General features: G+C 42.0%; 1 protein-coding gene across 1 annotated transcript; it reads right to left on the bottom strand.

The window, feature by feature from the left end:
* Positions 1–10,850: 10,850 nt before the first annotated feature.
* On the bottom strand, positions 10,851–12,292 carry CLDN14 (claudin 14). The gene has a single exon (XM_052794618.1). It carries the CDS (start codon positions 12,179–12,181, stop codon positions 11,471–11,473), a length of 711 nt encoding a protein of 236 aa, XP_052650578.1. The 5' UTR covers positions 12,182–12,292; the 3' UTR covers positions 10,851–11,470.
* Between the last annotated feature and the right edge of the window lie 527 nt (positions 12,293–12,819).

The following is a 12,819-nucleotide window of genomic DNA, read 5'->3' as shown; positions in this document are numbered from 1 at the left end:
AGCCACCCCTGTAGCCCCCACGCTACCAAAACCTTGCCATGCAAACCCACTACACAGCCACTTTCTTTTCAGAGGTCTATTGGCAGCATTCAGTAGTGGCTGGGGGGGGGGACGACTCTCCATTTACATAGATTTTATTTTTTAAGTTATTTTGGAACACTTTTTAAGTGTTTTCTTTGAGGTTTTTGATTCTTTGAGTTTTGCTTTAATTGTTTTTCTCTTCTTCCATCTTTAATTTCCACTAGGCATAGTGTGTGATGAACAGAAATTGTATACTAACTAGCAGCTTTCATATTTGTTGCAATTAGAATAAGAAGAAACATCTAGCGAACTCCACACTGTGATGTGTAGAAACAAGTCTAGCCAGTACTTCCTTGTCGTGGTTTAACTCCAGCTGGTAACAAAGCACCAAGCAGCCGCTTGCTCACTCCGCCCCCCCGCAGTGGGATGGGTGAGAGAATTAGGAAAAAAAAGTAAAACTCATGTCTTGAGATAATAACAGTTTAATAGGACAGAAAAGAAGAAAATACTACTAATAATAGTAACAATAATAAAATTACAATAATAATCAAATGATCGGAAAATACAGAACAAGTGACGCACAATGCAATTGCTCACTACTCACCGACTGATGCCCAGTTAGTTCCCGAGCAGCAGGACCTGCACCCCCCAGGCCAAGTCCCCCCAGTTTATATACTGGGCATGACGTCACATGGTATGGAATACCCCTTTGGCCAGTTTGGGTCAGCTGTCCTGGCTGTGTCCCCTCCCAACTTCTTGTGCCTCCCCAGCCTTCTTGCTGGCTGGGCATGAGAAGCTGAAAAAGCCTTGACTTAGTATAACCACTACTTAGCAACAGCTGAAAACATCAGTGTGTTATCAACATTCTTCTCCTACTAAATCGAAAACATAACGCTATACCAGCTGCTAGAAAGAAAATTAACTCTATCCCAGCCGAAACCAGGACATTCCTAAAATTATTCTTCTATGGTCAGCCCACCTTTGGTTTTTGGCAGACAAATGTCCATCTACAGGTCCTAATCCGTGTTTCTCATTTAGCGTGGTCTTTGATTCCTCTCACTAGCCGTGCCCTTCTGTCGAATCACTCCTGACGCTATCTATTCCCTAAGAAAAACTAAAACCTTTCCTTCCCTGCTTGAAAAGACTTTTTTTAATATTCCCACAAGTTTTGTATTTAAAACTTTGTCAGATAAAATGGGAAGGACTATTCTGGTTTATTGAGTCCAGCTCACTTTGTCCGTGGGAGCAATAGCCAGTTATGCCTTTCCTTAACTGACCATGCTCCATTTTAATATCCATTTGATTACTTGCCCTTGCTAGTCTTATCAGAAGACTAGTCCAGATATTCAATGTCCGATAGCAGCAAACATTTTAATTTTAAGTAAGATTTCTTTCTGGCTAGTTTTTTTCCTTTGCAAAGATTATCTCTCTACATTCTTGTAAGGAAAGCCTCACCTTACTTTATTTCTCGATCTTCCTTTATTAAAAAAAAAACAAACACCATTCAAATAGTTGCTATGCCTGTGCAAATAATTGAGAATGATTCAAACATTAGAAAATTTAGAAAAAAACCATAAATCCATCATCTTCCAACAGAAACCCAATAAATTATAATAACTGTGCTTTTGTGCCAAATCACTTTTACATCGGTTGTGATAGAGGGGCAAGGTTTCTAAAGAAGATCCTGAAGGTTTTACAACCATGGTACAAAATGACCCATTACATCTCATTTCACACATGAAGGATTTGTGAGAAAGTACTGCAAAAAGGTAATACCCAACGTATAGGTGCCCAGAAAGCCTGCCGTTACAAATGCATATTGAAAACCAATCATTCAGATAAACATTCAGGATAAATCATTCAGATAAACATCATTCAGGAATACACATTACAAAACCTAGTGCACCACATCGCTGACGATTACTGTAAGGAAAATACAAAGCACCATACATACATTGCTAGAAACATCCTGAGCTTTTGTTTTTCATTTAGAATGATTCCTTTTAAAACCCCAGCAAGCCTAAACAACAGGCTCATTGTCTTTGGGTTTCGTTACTGAGGCAAGGACCGTGGAGATGACTCCGGCTTGCGTGGCAGCAGTCCCACCGCAGCGAGCAGACGGTACCTTTCCCTTGTGCTGCCAAGGCCCTCCAAGAACATACTGCAGTTTGCAGGCATCACGGTGAAGATGGCATTCATTTGGGAAGAGGCTTTTCCAATACGCTCAGGCCTAATTCTCAATGTTTTGCCACGTCTGGCTTTCACAGAGGGTGGAAGTTGGCCAATATGCGGAGCATCTCACCCAGTCAGGTCATGAGGTTTCTACAAGAAGACATGAGCATCCCTCCTCCAGTCACACATTGGAGTTGGAGTCCTTACCACACCACTCCTTTGTCAAAGCCCTGCACAAGGAGAGGCCGGCTGGCTTCAGGAGGCAGTTGTCACCGAACAGTACCCACCTGCAGCTGGAGGAGGTGCAGGGGGAGCACTCTTTCTCGCCGGGAGTATTGCAGTCAGGACAGGGCATCTTCTGACTCTGAATGGGAGCAGATTTCCCTCTGTACCGACCGATGGCTGCTCTTCAAAGGTTCACCAGTTACGCTAATTGGTCACGCATAATGAATTGTGTGACACTTCTTCCCTGCTCCAGACCGTGCTGGTCTTACTGTAAAATAGAGTCTTTTTACAAGTGGATGGCATGTACAGTGCCACTCCTAATTTCAGGAGGATTTCACCAGGTACGTGTGTATATCTACTATGCTAATAACCAGTTGTTGTTAAGTTTAAATTGTGCATTACTGGCCTTGGTGTTTCTGGCATGTGGCCCATAGACATCAGTGATCATGTTACTGGAGTTATTAAGTTTCTCTTTGCTTCATTGTATTTAAATAGCTGTGTAATGTAACTTTTTAAACTCAAGCATATTCAGAACAAGTGTGAGTGAAGAAAATCTGGGGTGTGGGGGTGCAGCATCTGGGTTTGCTTTTTCTACATCTAAACATCTAAAGAGGCCTGTCTTTAGTAACCTGTAACACAGAAATAACTTGTAGTCCATACCCATAGCATATACATTTCATAAACTGGTATATAAGAATACATAGTGATCAATTTAAGGAAATTTTGTAAAGCATCCTTAGGCATAATAGGGCTTCATTCATTTCAAATGTGAAAACTAAAGCTGGTAAAATACATACATACAAATAAATGAATATATGTGTATAAAGGAACTTTAAATAAAACCATAAAACAGCTTTGGAGAATTTTTTGAATGTTTGTGGGTGCTCTTTTTTAGTTAAGTGTTCATTGTGAAAAGAATCCTGAAAAACGCAGGGTTATTGGCAGTTAAAACAAGAATAAAAAGCAGATGAAAACAACAGCTTCATATGTTAGGCAATTAAAAACCAGAACAACTGGGCATAAAAAGCAAAAATTAATAGTTTTGGTATTTTCCATTTGGCTCTGGCCAAAATTCTGTCAGCCATAATGTTGCAGAATTGAGCCTTAAATTCTTGCCAGATCACCAGGCTGGCTGAGCAAGAGCATCACAGTTAAATTGTACAAATAAATAAACGTACTGTTCTTGTCTTCTTAAAAAATGCTATACAAGATAGTTCTAATAAAATAACTCATAGAAGAGGAATACAAGTGAGGGCTAGCTGTATCAGATAACTCTGTTACCTTGTGCAGTGATCAGATAATGTTTTATTCAAAGACAACAGTAAGGAACCATAGAGCACTTGTAGGTGGCCTCTCTAAGCACTTTTTCCATCTGATAGTCTTCATGCACCAATAATTGTGTGTCTTTGTAGGAGTATTGGAATGTTTTCAGTCCAGTTAAACTAAAATTTCATACTGAAGCCCACATCTTTCTTTTTCCCTGCCTGTCTTGGGTGGTTTCATTTTTCTGTGCTATAAATTGAGTCATGTGCACTGCCCTCAGCAAGTTTAAAACTAGAAGGGAAGTAAACTCATAAGCTAAGCAACCTGGAGAGTCTGGAGCAGAGGAAACCAGGAACAAGAGAGAGGCCTGTCATGGCTTGGAAATTAAAAAACTTAAGAAATCAATGAAAAACAGTAAGACAGAGGCAAGAAACCACACCATCCCTGGTACAGGAGTGAGTTTGTTTTCGTATTGTCTTTTTAATTCTCTCCTACTACAGTCCTGTCAGACATGGCACAGGACACAGCTCTGCAGGTAAATACAGCAAGACTGCAGAGCTATGGAGATGAGGTGGTGCCACTTATCTTTTCCAGGAGACAGGCTTACAGGTGTGATGTTGAGGACAGTGCTTTCTCCAAAGCCCCTAGCTGGCAGCAGAAAGACAACATCAGCTTGGCTGAACCCTGCAGCTTACTCCAGCCTGCAGCTGGAGCATGTATCCCTCCAGACAGACTACGCTGTCACTTAGGCAGAGCCACTGGCTCCAAGGAATCAAGGCACCCAAAATCTGTTGGATGCACCTTGCCTCCCCTCCCCCAAATATCAAGCCGACATTTGATTAGCAGCATCCACCGCTTGGAATAACAAAATTAGAAAGAAACAAAAATAAAATGCAACCTTAGTCTGCCTCTCATGGTCGGATGCAGGTCTGATTCCCAAGATACACATCAGGTTTTGGAGCTGACAATCCAGGACTCTTGGCACTGAGTCCACTCCACCTTCCAAGCTTTACTCTGAGGTCTTTATTCCTTCAGCAAACCTAACCTTTAGCCAGGAGGTGGGAAGGTGGCCAGCCACACATAGCCCAGCTATAAAGGGGGCACCATGCTCTAGAGAGACCCCCTGGAGGTCTTTTCCCTCACTTATCTCACAGCTGCATTTTAATTCCTCCAGTATTTAGTTTCAGATCTACATGCAAAGGCCCAAGAGCTTCTGTCTACAGCTAGGCGCTTTGGTACTCGCAGGTGATTTCTTTGTTTCAGCTCACAACTGCTCTGCTGTGGGAAATGTGAGCTACACATGTACTTCTTTCACAGATTAGAGATCTTAGGTGTTTAATGGCTATTTCCGTTTTGCTGGCCTGCTCCCATCCATCTCTTGCCCTGTTCCTAATTTATTAACATTAATGTTAAATATTATGGAAGAAACTATAACCCTATGATCCCCACTTCATTACCAGCTTCCTTTAGAATTTGCTTCTGCTACAGCCAACCAACAAATAAACAGGTTGTTTTCCTTAGGATGTAGCTGTTAGAAGACATTTGCTTCCACTGAGTTTTCCATGAGACAAATGCTACTCATCAGCACCCTCATCAGCTACAAAATCCACCTTATTTTCAAAGTACTGAAAACATTCTTTGCACAAGCAATTGAGTTCTAACTCTGTTTTCCAAGGCTTATTAATACTTCTTGACTTTTGCTCTCCTGTGTTTTCCATATAACAAGTGCTTAGCCCTTTAAAATGTGAACAAATAAAACAAATAGGCAGCTCACTGCAAAGTGGAAGTGTGGGATTACTCTGTCAGCTTGCCCTTTTCTCATGCTGTGGGCCTGAGAGCAATTAAATGAAGCTGACATGCATTAGCAAGGTGGCCTAATTGAGCCTGAATTGCTAGGGAAGTGGCAATAGCCCAAGCCAGTATGGATTTGAGAGCACCCCTGTTAGGGAGCATTGATCAATACCAGCGATTATGACATTTTAAAAATAAAATTGATTGTCCTTGACTTGAGTGGAAGGAAGGACTAACTCATACATACCACTGGTTACAGCTACTCTGCTCAATATGAAACACTTTGTGAAATGGCCATTGCAAGTCTTTCCTTGCCGTCTCTCTTACAGAGGCAAAGCTCCCATGACTTTGATTCTCTTTGCTCTGGAGGCCTTTTAGTTAAAAGCTCTATAATAGACTTGGAAGTATTGACAATAATAATAAGCTTATGGGTGAAATTCTGACCTCACTAAAGTCAACAGAGCCAGAATTTCACCATTTTATATATCCACACATACATATATGAAGTATATACATATGCTCTTAACAGATCAAATCTGCGCATTGATTCACTCTTTTTATTCACTCTACTTCCTAACAGTTTGCTTACCAAAGATCTTTTAGGTGTGAGCTAATGAAATGAATGTATTTTCCTCATGCTTACAGCAGAAAATAAAATTAACAACCTTTTCCCCCAGGAAACCTTCTTCAAAGGAAAAAAGAGGGAGGTCAGTATATCTTGCCTTTCTTCTCTGTGGAGCACTTTAAGCCCATTCAGATGTTTGAGTTTATGGAAAATTGTCTTGCAAACTGGCAGGTTTCTGAGTGAAGGACACCTCCTCTAGATCTACTGTGAAGAGGGGTAACATGACTTCAGCTGAGCTCCTCTGATTTATGCTTGGTCAGGATCAAGCCTTACTAGGTTCAAACATGTCTTCTGATGTCATGGGCAGAAGAATAGGAAAGGATATGAATTAAACTGGGAATCAACATCACCAGGTGCCTGTTTAGTGGTAAGAATAGGAAATATGGATAATTGGAGCACATGGACTAAGCTATATGAATAATTTCTTAAGAAAGCAACTGGAAAAGAACATATCTCTTATGCTGCACAGCAAAGCAAGGCATGCAAGGAAGAGATAAAATCTTTTAGTAGATCAGATAGGGATTAAAGAAAGGATAAGCTTTCAGCTCTTCTTTAGGCTGCTCCTGGACTTCATGAAACACTTTACCCTTGCCTATCATTCTTACACAACTCATCTTGTGGGATATATGGCAAAGTAAACAGTAAATGAGCAGTAGATATTTACAGGTGGACACAGAATTTCTATTAATCTTAATACACTGATGTGAAAAACCTTAATTACCAGCTAATTGTAGGAATGGTCTGATAATTTTGCCTTAGCAGAACTTCTCACTACTGAATGTAGTTCATTTCCTCATCTTATTAGTTAACTCAGACACATTTCTTGAAGAAATGAGTTAAGTTTTGCTATGGTTTATCAGTTACTTCACTCCAGTACTTGGGCTAGGCATTTTGGGAAAAACAGAAGAAAAATACCAACTAGTTCATGACCCAGAGAGCTTCTGTCTGCCAGTAACTCTGTCTGGTTTTGTGACAGTGAACATCATGGTGCATCTCAGGCACTTGTTTTCAGGGCAGCTGTGCCTGTTTGCTGACCGACCGACTCCCTGCTGGCAAAAGAGGAAATCCTTGCTCACTCTTATCCTTACTCCTCCTTTCCCACTGCTCCTGCCCTCCCAGGCATGCCTTTTGTGTCTCTCCTCAAACCTTTTCTCTAGGTAGGTTAGCTAACTTCAGTGTCAAAATGAACCCATTCTTTGATGTAGTTGTTTTCTGCCTTTTCAAGGAGTTAAACTGTCCACAGAGAGGACCAAAGTGCAAAGTGGTGGCTGGGAGCTGGGGCAGCAAGGGCAGGGGAAATGGGATCTCACCACTTCAGTAACAGTGAATTCCTACGTCAACTCATGGATCATGGTGGAAGCTCAGCATAAGCCATGGTTGAAACCTGTGGTTCAGGTCTGCAGGGACACGAGCGCTCTTGCTGTATCCTACATGTAATCTACCAAATTTAGATCTGGCTGATGACTTCCAGCCTGAGCAGCATTAAAACTCACTGATAGATTATGTATTCCCCCAATGTTCTGACTTCTGCTGTGCGGAACGGCAGGCTTGAACATAATAGTTTCTTCGGGGCCTAAAATTAATGTATTCTTGTACTTCAAGCCAAGAGATAGGTCACTTTTTCCACCTACCTGCCTTGCACCTGAGGAAGGTCTTGGTCTGCCTCTGTGCCTACATCCAATCTAGCCTTCATGTCATTAGACCAGTCTTTTCTCACAACCTGTTGGTCAGGTCCCTTTCCTGCAGACGAAGGGAGTTGGTGAGATACTGTTCTGCAAGGGAGCTCATGATTTTAATCCCACAGGCTCAGTAATAACAGAATGGCACATTTTCTTCCTTTGGTCTATTAGCCACTTTCTAGCAGCACTATTAGAGGTGACTAGAATGTTTTCTTCTCTTCATTTCTTTTGGTTTGTATTTGGTTGTTTGTGATGCCCTGAATCAGAGTTACACATCTGGCATATTCTGTGAAGTAATATCAAGGCCTGCCATATTTTAGATGGCAAAATCCAAGGTGATTGGAGAACAGATAGTCCACCAGCCCTGAGGGAGGCTGCCAAGGTGGGGAGCAGCATGCTTGACCTCATCCCATCCCCCCATGGTGGTCCTGATTAGATGCATCTTTGAGAGAGCTCCTTGCAGCCTCAGAAGGTGCCAGCCTCTCTGAGCCCAGCCTCCATCCCTACCTCAGATGCTTTCATCTCTACCTGATCCTGCAGCAGAGTCCCCACTCTCACCTGATGTCGCAGAGCTAACCACAATATCCTCTTGCTGCCAAATCCCATCCTCCACCTACACCTCTCTGCCAAGTCTCCCACCCCTGCTCCTCCAGGAACATCGCACTGAAGTTGATTAAAATGCGGTGTAACCACAATCACAACCACAAACAAAGCCTGCACTGCTAAAAGGAATTTCTGCCCGCCCTAGATCCCCTCCTCGCCTCCCTGCAGTGCCTGCGCCAGGAGGGCAGGCTGGTGCTTCAGCTCTAGTGAGCTGGAGGCAAAAAGCAGGCTGTACTTATTTAAATAAATAAATAAACAAATAAATAAATCTGCCTCCATGGGACTCTGCAAAAACCCAGCAGATGCAGGTGGGCAGAATCAGGCATGTGGCAGCCCTAGTCCATTGCCCTGCCCTGTTGCCCTGCTGCCGAGTTATAGCTGCCCCAGGAGCATGTTCCCATAGACAGGACCTCGGTGGTCCAGGAAACTCATCCCCTTTCCTTGACACTCTGTCACTTATCAATGCCACTGATTGCCAAGGGATTACCAGCAAAGGAGGGGCAGTGGGGATTCATTCCTTGGCTAAGATCTCCAAGCAATGCCTCATTGCACCGCCTGTGCAGGACAGCCAAAGCAGCCTCCACGCAAGCAGGGAACAGGGTCTGGCCACCAGTCTGTGTGGCAGCAGGGGAGCAGGTGAGGAGCTCAGGGTATCAACACGTATGTCGGTCTGGAGTAGTTGCAGCCAGACCTCTAAAGCTGCTAGAATGGATATGCTTTTTGTTTCAAATGGCAGCTTAAAAAAAGAAGGAAAGAAGCAGAAATTTATGTCAGTTTTAGCACGGAATGAGATCCACTGATTCACAACCCCCTGTGAAAGAAACCATTTCTCTCTTCATTGACATCAGAGCACTTCCAGGTATTTTTGCCAGGACTTTATAAACCGTTCTTACCATTGTCACGTATCCTGCTTGGCTGGGAATTTGTACAGTAAGACTAGCACTATACATAAGTATTCCCACAGCACAAGCATCCTGGCAAGTGAATTAATTTATCAGCATATAGCAAACATACTACCTAATGAGACACAAGCCCATTTCCTGCACTTGGAATTGTATTCCAGTATTCATAGCTGTCCAAAGCCACGAAGTTGATATCATAATCACTTGGCAAGACCTATTGTAATGTAAATACAGAAAAAAACCCTACGTAATTGGCCACCTTCATTAGGCTACCTTTTGCCCTAAAAAGGCATCCCAGAAAATCTGTAATGGACTATGAATAGTTGGATTCCATCTTCCCTAAGAAGCCATTGTCAAAGCAGTTTCTGTCCATTCCTTGCACCTCAGTCTGTTATTAAGATGTTTGCAGCATCAGTGAAGTTTCTGTACATTTTTTTTTCACATCATATGTAAGAGCTACAGTTAATAAAATATGAGTTTATAATCAGTTGTTACAGATCAATTACCAAAGCCTGGTGCCAGATCCTTCTTTGTTATTGTTGGTCTCAGCAAATTGCTTAGAAATGCCATTTTGTTCTTTAAAAACAATGATGATGACAACTTGCATCAATGCTCAAAAAAACTCTTTCACAATTCAAATCAACATGAAAAAAATGGCTAAAAGTGATCAGCCATGGAAGGGAAGGTTCAGAGTGAAACCAGGAGAATGTTGAAAGGATCCCAGCTCTGGAGGTGCTACCAGGTGATAACATAATTGCAAACAGGCTTTTTGCCAAATGAAGTATAGCAAGTGTAGTTGCCTCACAGTTCTTGGAAGTATTTTTTTTTTTAACCCTATTAAATATCAGTATGTTGGTCCATATGTTGTTCTGGAGAGTCTATAGCTTTCTGAGGTTAACAGGAATCTAGTGCTTTTACTTTTTGTAATGGTTTTATACCATAGTATATGTTACACTGTAACATGAAATGGAGAGGGCTGGGGTTCTTTGTTCATTAGTTTGTGTTTTAATTGTTTGAACACACTGTGGAATGATTGCATTTTGCAAGGATTTTAGAAGTAAATGTCTTGATTTTTTTACTCCTCCTGACAGGCAATGGTTACGATCTGTGTGTGTAACTTCTGCTGGCACGGAGGCTGCCTTGTGCGCCAAAGCCTGGATGAATGGAAGTTCCCCAAATGCTGCTGGAGTAGACGGAAATATTCTTACTAACCCTAACGCACCCTCAGTCAGGACCCCAGGCAAAAAACAGCAGGTCTGAGCCTAAGAAATTAGTACCTTTCATTACATGGGATTTGGGGACAGGATTCTAGAAATTGTTTTTCTGACCTATATAATGCATAGGTTGTACAAAATGCTAAATCTGCTACAGAGCTAAATACTCATTCTGTTACAAAGTCTGATACTTAATTTTTAATAACAGTTTAACATCAAATGTCTAGTTTTGTTCTATTAGTGACATTTCTAAAAACCCTATTCTGATCCACTGAGATGGTTTGTTTCCATTATGATGCATCATCTTGTTTCAAAAATGTGCTAAAATTTTATTTTGATAAGGTCAAAACATTGTAGTATAATTTAAAATATTGGTTATAACATACTGTCAAATACACCTGTCATAATGCTATTGAAATTCATATTTCAAGGGACTATAAAAAAAACCCAAAAAGTTAAGTCAAAGCAAAACTAATACTTCGTCATAATGGAATATTCATGCATTATGGAAATGAGAAACTTAGCCAGCAATCACTGCTGAAAATCACTGTGTCTCACCATGAAGTAAGTCCTCCGTTTTAGGCAAAACGGCGTCTTTTGTTGGAGCACTGTTCGAACAACAAGTTGTGGCCAGTTCCGCTTTAGTGCTTGTCGCGGGGCAGAAACTACAAACCAAACCATTACTTTTAGCAAAACTGCCCTTGAACTGCCTGCCTGCAAAAGTCTAATTGAAAGTAGGCAGGTATGTGCTGTCTCTGGAACCTCACAGCCTCCTTTATATTTATTTTCCAGGTTTTACAGCAAGTAGTTTTGCGTTTGCATTCTTTCTTTCTCCAAAAAGACAGGAAAGGAAGAAATGAACAATGGTAAACTTTGTATTGTAACCCTTATAAATTAAAAGTTATCATAGCTTTTTTTTATGCCATGCACAGAAATTATAAAGCAGCTGTGTCCTGCAGGCAAATCTTAGGGAACTCACACGTAGTCATTTAATCTGTAGCCACTATGGGAAGCAGATGTCAGGGAAGAAGCATGGTTTCCCTTGTAGACAGTTGGTGGTCTATAGGAGGGAGCAGTCCTTCTTGCGCTGCTGGGCTGCGTCTGGTAAGGTGTCTCGTTCCCGCGACACTGGCTTGATGTGCACAGCAGTGAACCACCGAGGATCGTCAAAGAAGCGGAGACGAAGCCAAGGTAAAGAGCTTGACCCATCTCATACTTCATCCCGCTGGGAAGGATGGGGTTGTAGAACTCTGTAACGACGTCATTGGTAGTCCAAGAAACAGGTACCAGGCAAATGAGACCGGCCAGGATGAAAACAATCCCCCCAGAGACCGCGATGGAGTCTTTGGCAGAAGTCTCCTTGGCACACTGCGTGCACTTCATACCGATGACAGCAATCACGCATGCCAGCGCGGAAAGGACGCAGGAAATTACCATCATGGCACGGGCGGCTTGGAGGTCACGGGGCAGCGCCAGCTGGGAGCGGTGAACTTGGCACTGGTAGACGCCGGTGCTGTGCCAGACACACTCCATCCAAAGCCCTTTCATATAGGCCACAGCTGTTATAATATTGGTGCCTACATGTGCTGTTCGCCACCAGTGTGGCAGAATAGTAGCAATTAATGTCCCAATTAGGCCAAGAAGGCTTAGAGAGAAGCCAAGTAACTGAACAGCCGAGTTTGCCATGTGAATGTTTGTCCTGACTAGTTCTCTTAATAAAGCACCTCCGCTTGAATTCCTTTGGAAAACACGAGCTTTTCTTGGAAGATATGCAGCTGTTTTACTTTGACACCTTCTGCTCTCCTAATAAAAGGTAATTGAGGAAAAAAGGAGTTAATTATTACCCCAATGCATTACCTCTCCAGCCAGTAAGGTGCATTCCAAGTGCAGTTAGTGTAATAATTAGCATAGTTATCGCTGTTAATCGTACTTTTGTGGAAGTAATGGGAAAATAAGCTTCCCTCTTCACTTATATAAACAGTCTTCTGTTGCCCGCTGGGAAGAAAACTCAAGACAATTTATGAAATGGAAAAAAAAATTTTAAATGCAAATATTCTTCTTCCCAGCAGACTCTTCAAAAAAACAAACATGATTTCCTTTCTAAAGCAGAGAATTAGCTAGTGTTAACACTTGGAATGAATGAGATTTACAAAGTAGGGAACTGCAGGTTGCTTTACACGATGAAAACATTCCCAGAAGGTCATAGCAGGACTAGGAAAACAATAAGGGTGTATTTGCTCAAAGTAGGGAGCAAAGAGAGTGATTTAAAACCTGTGGAAGAGGATAACAAGTACTGGATTAAAGTCGCTTTCCTGACTTGCCAG

Source organism: Harpia harpyja, chromosome 8 (genome assembly GCF_026419915.1).
Source record: "Harpia harpyja isolate bHarHar1 chromosome 8, bHarHar1 primary haplotype, whole genome shotgun sequence".
Lineage (NCBI taxonomy): Eukaryota > Metazoa > Chordata > Aves > Accipitriformes > Accipitridae > Harpia > Harpia harpyja.
Note: the sequence above shows the minus strand (reverse complement) of the source record. Positions and strands in the feature narration are given on the sequence as shown.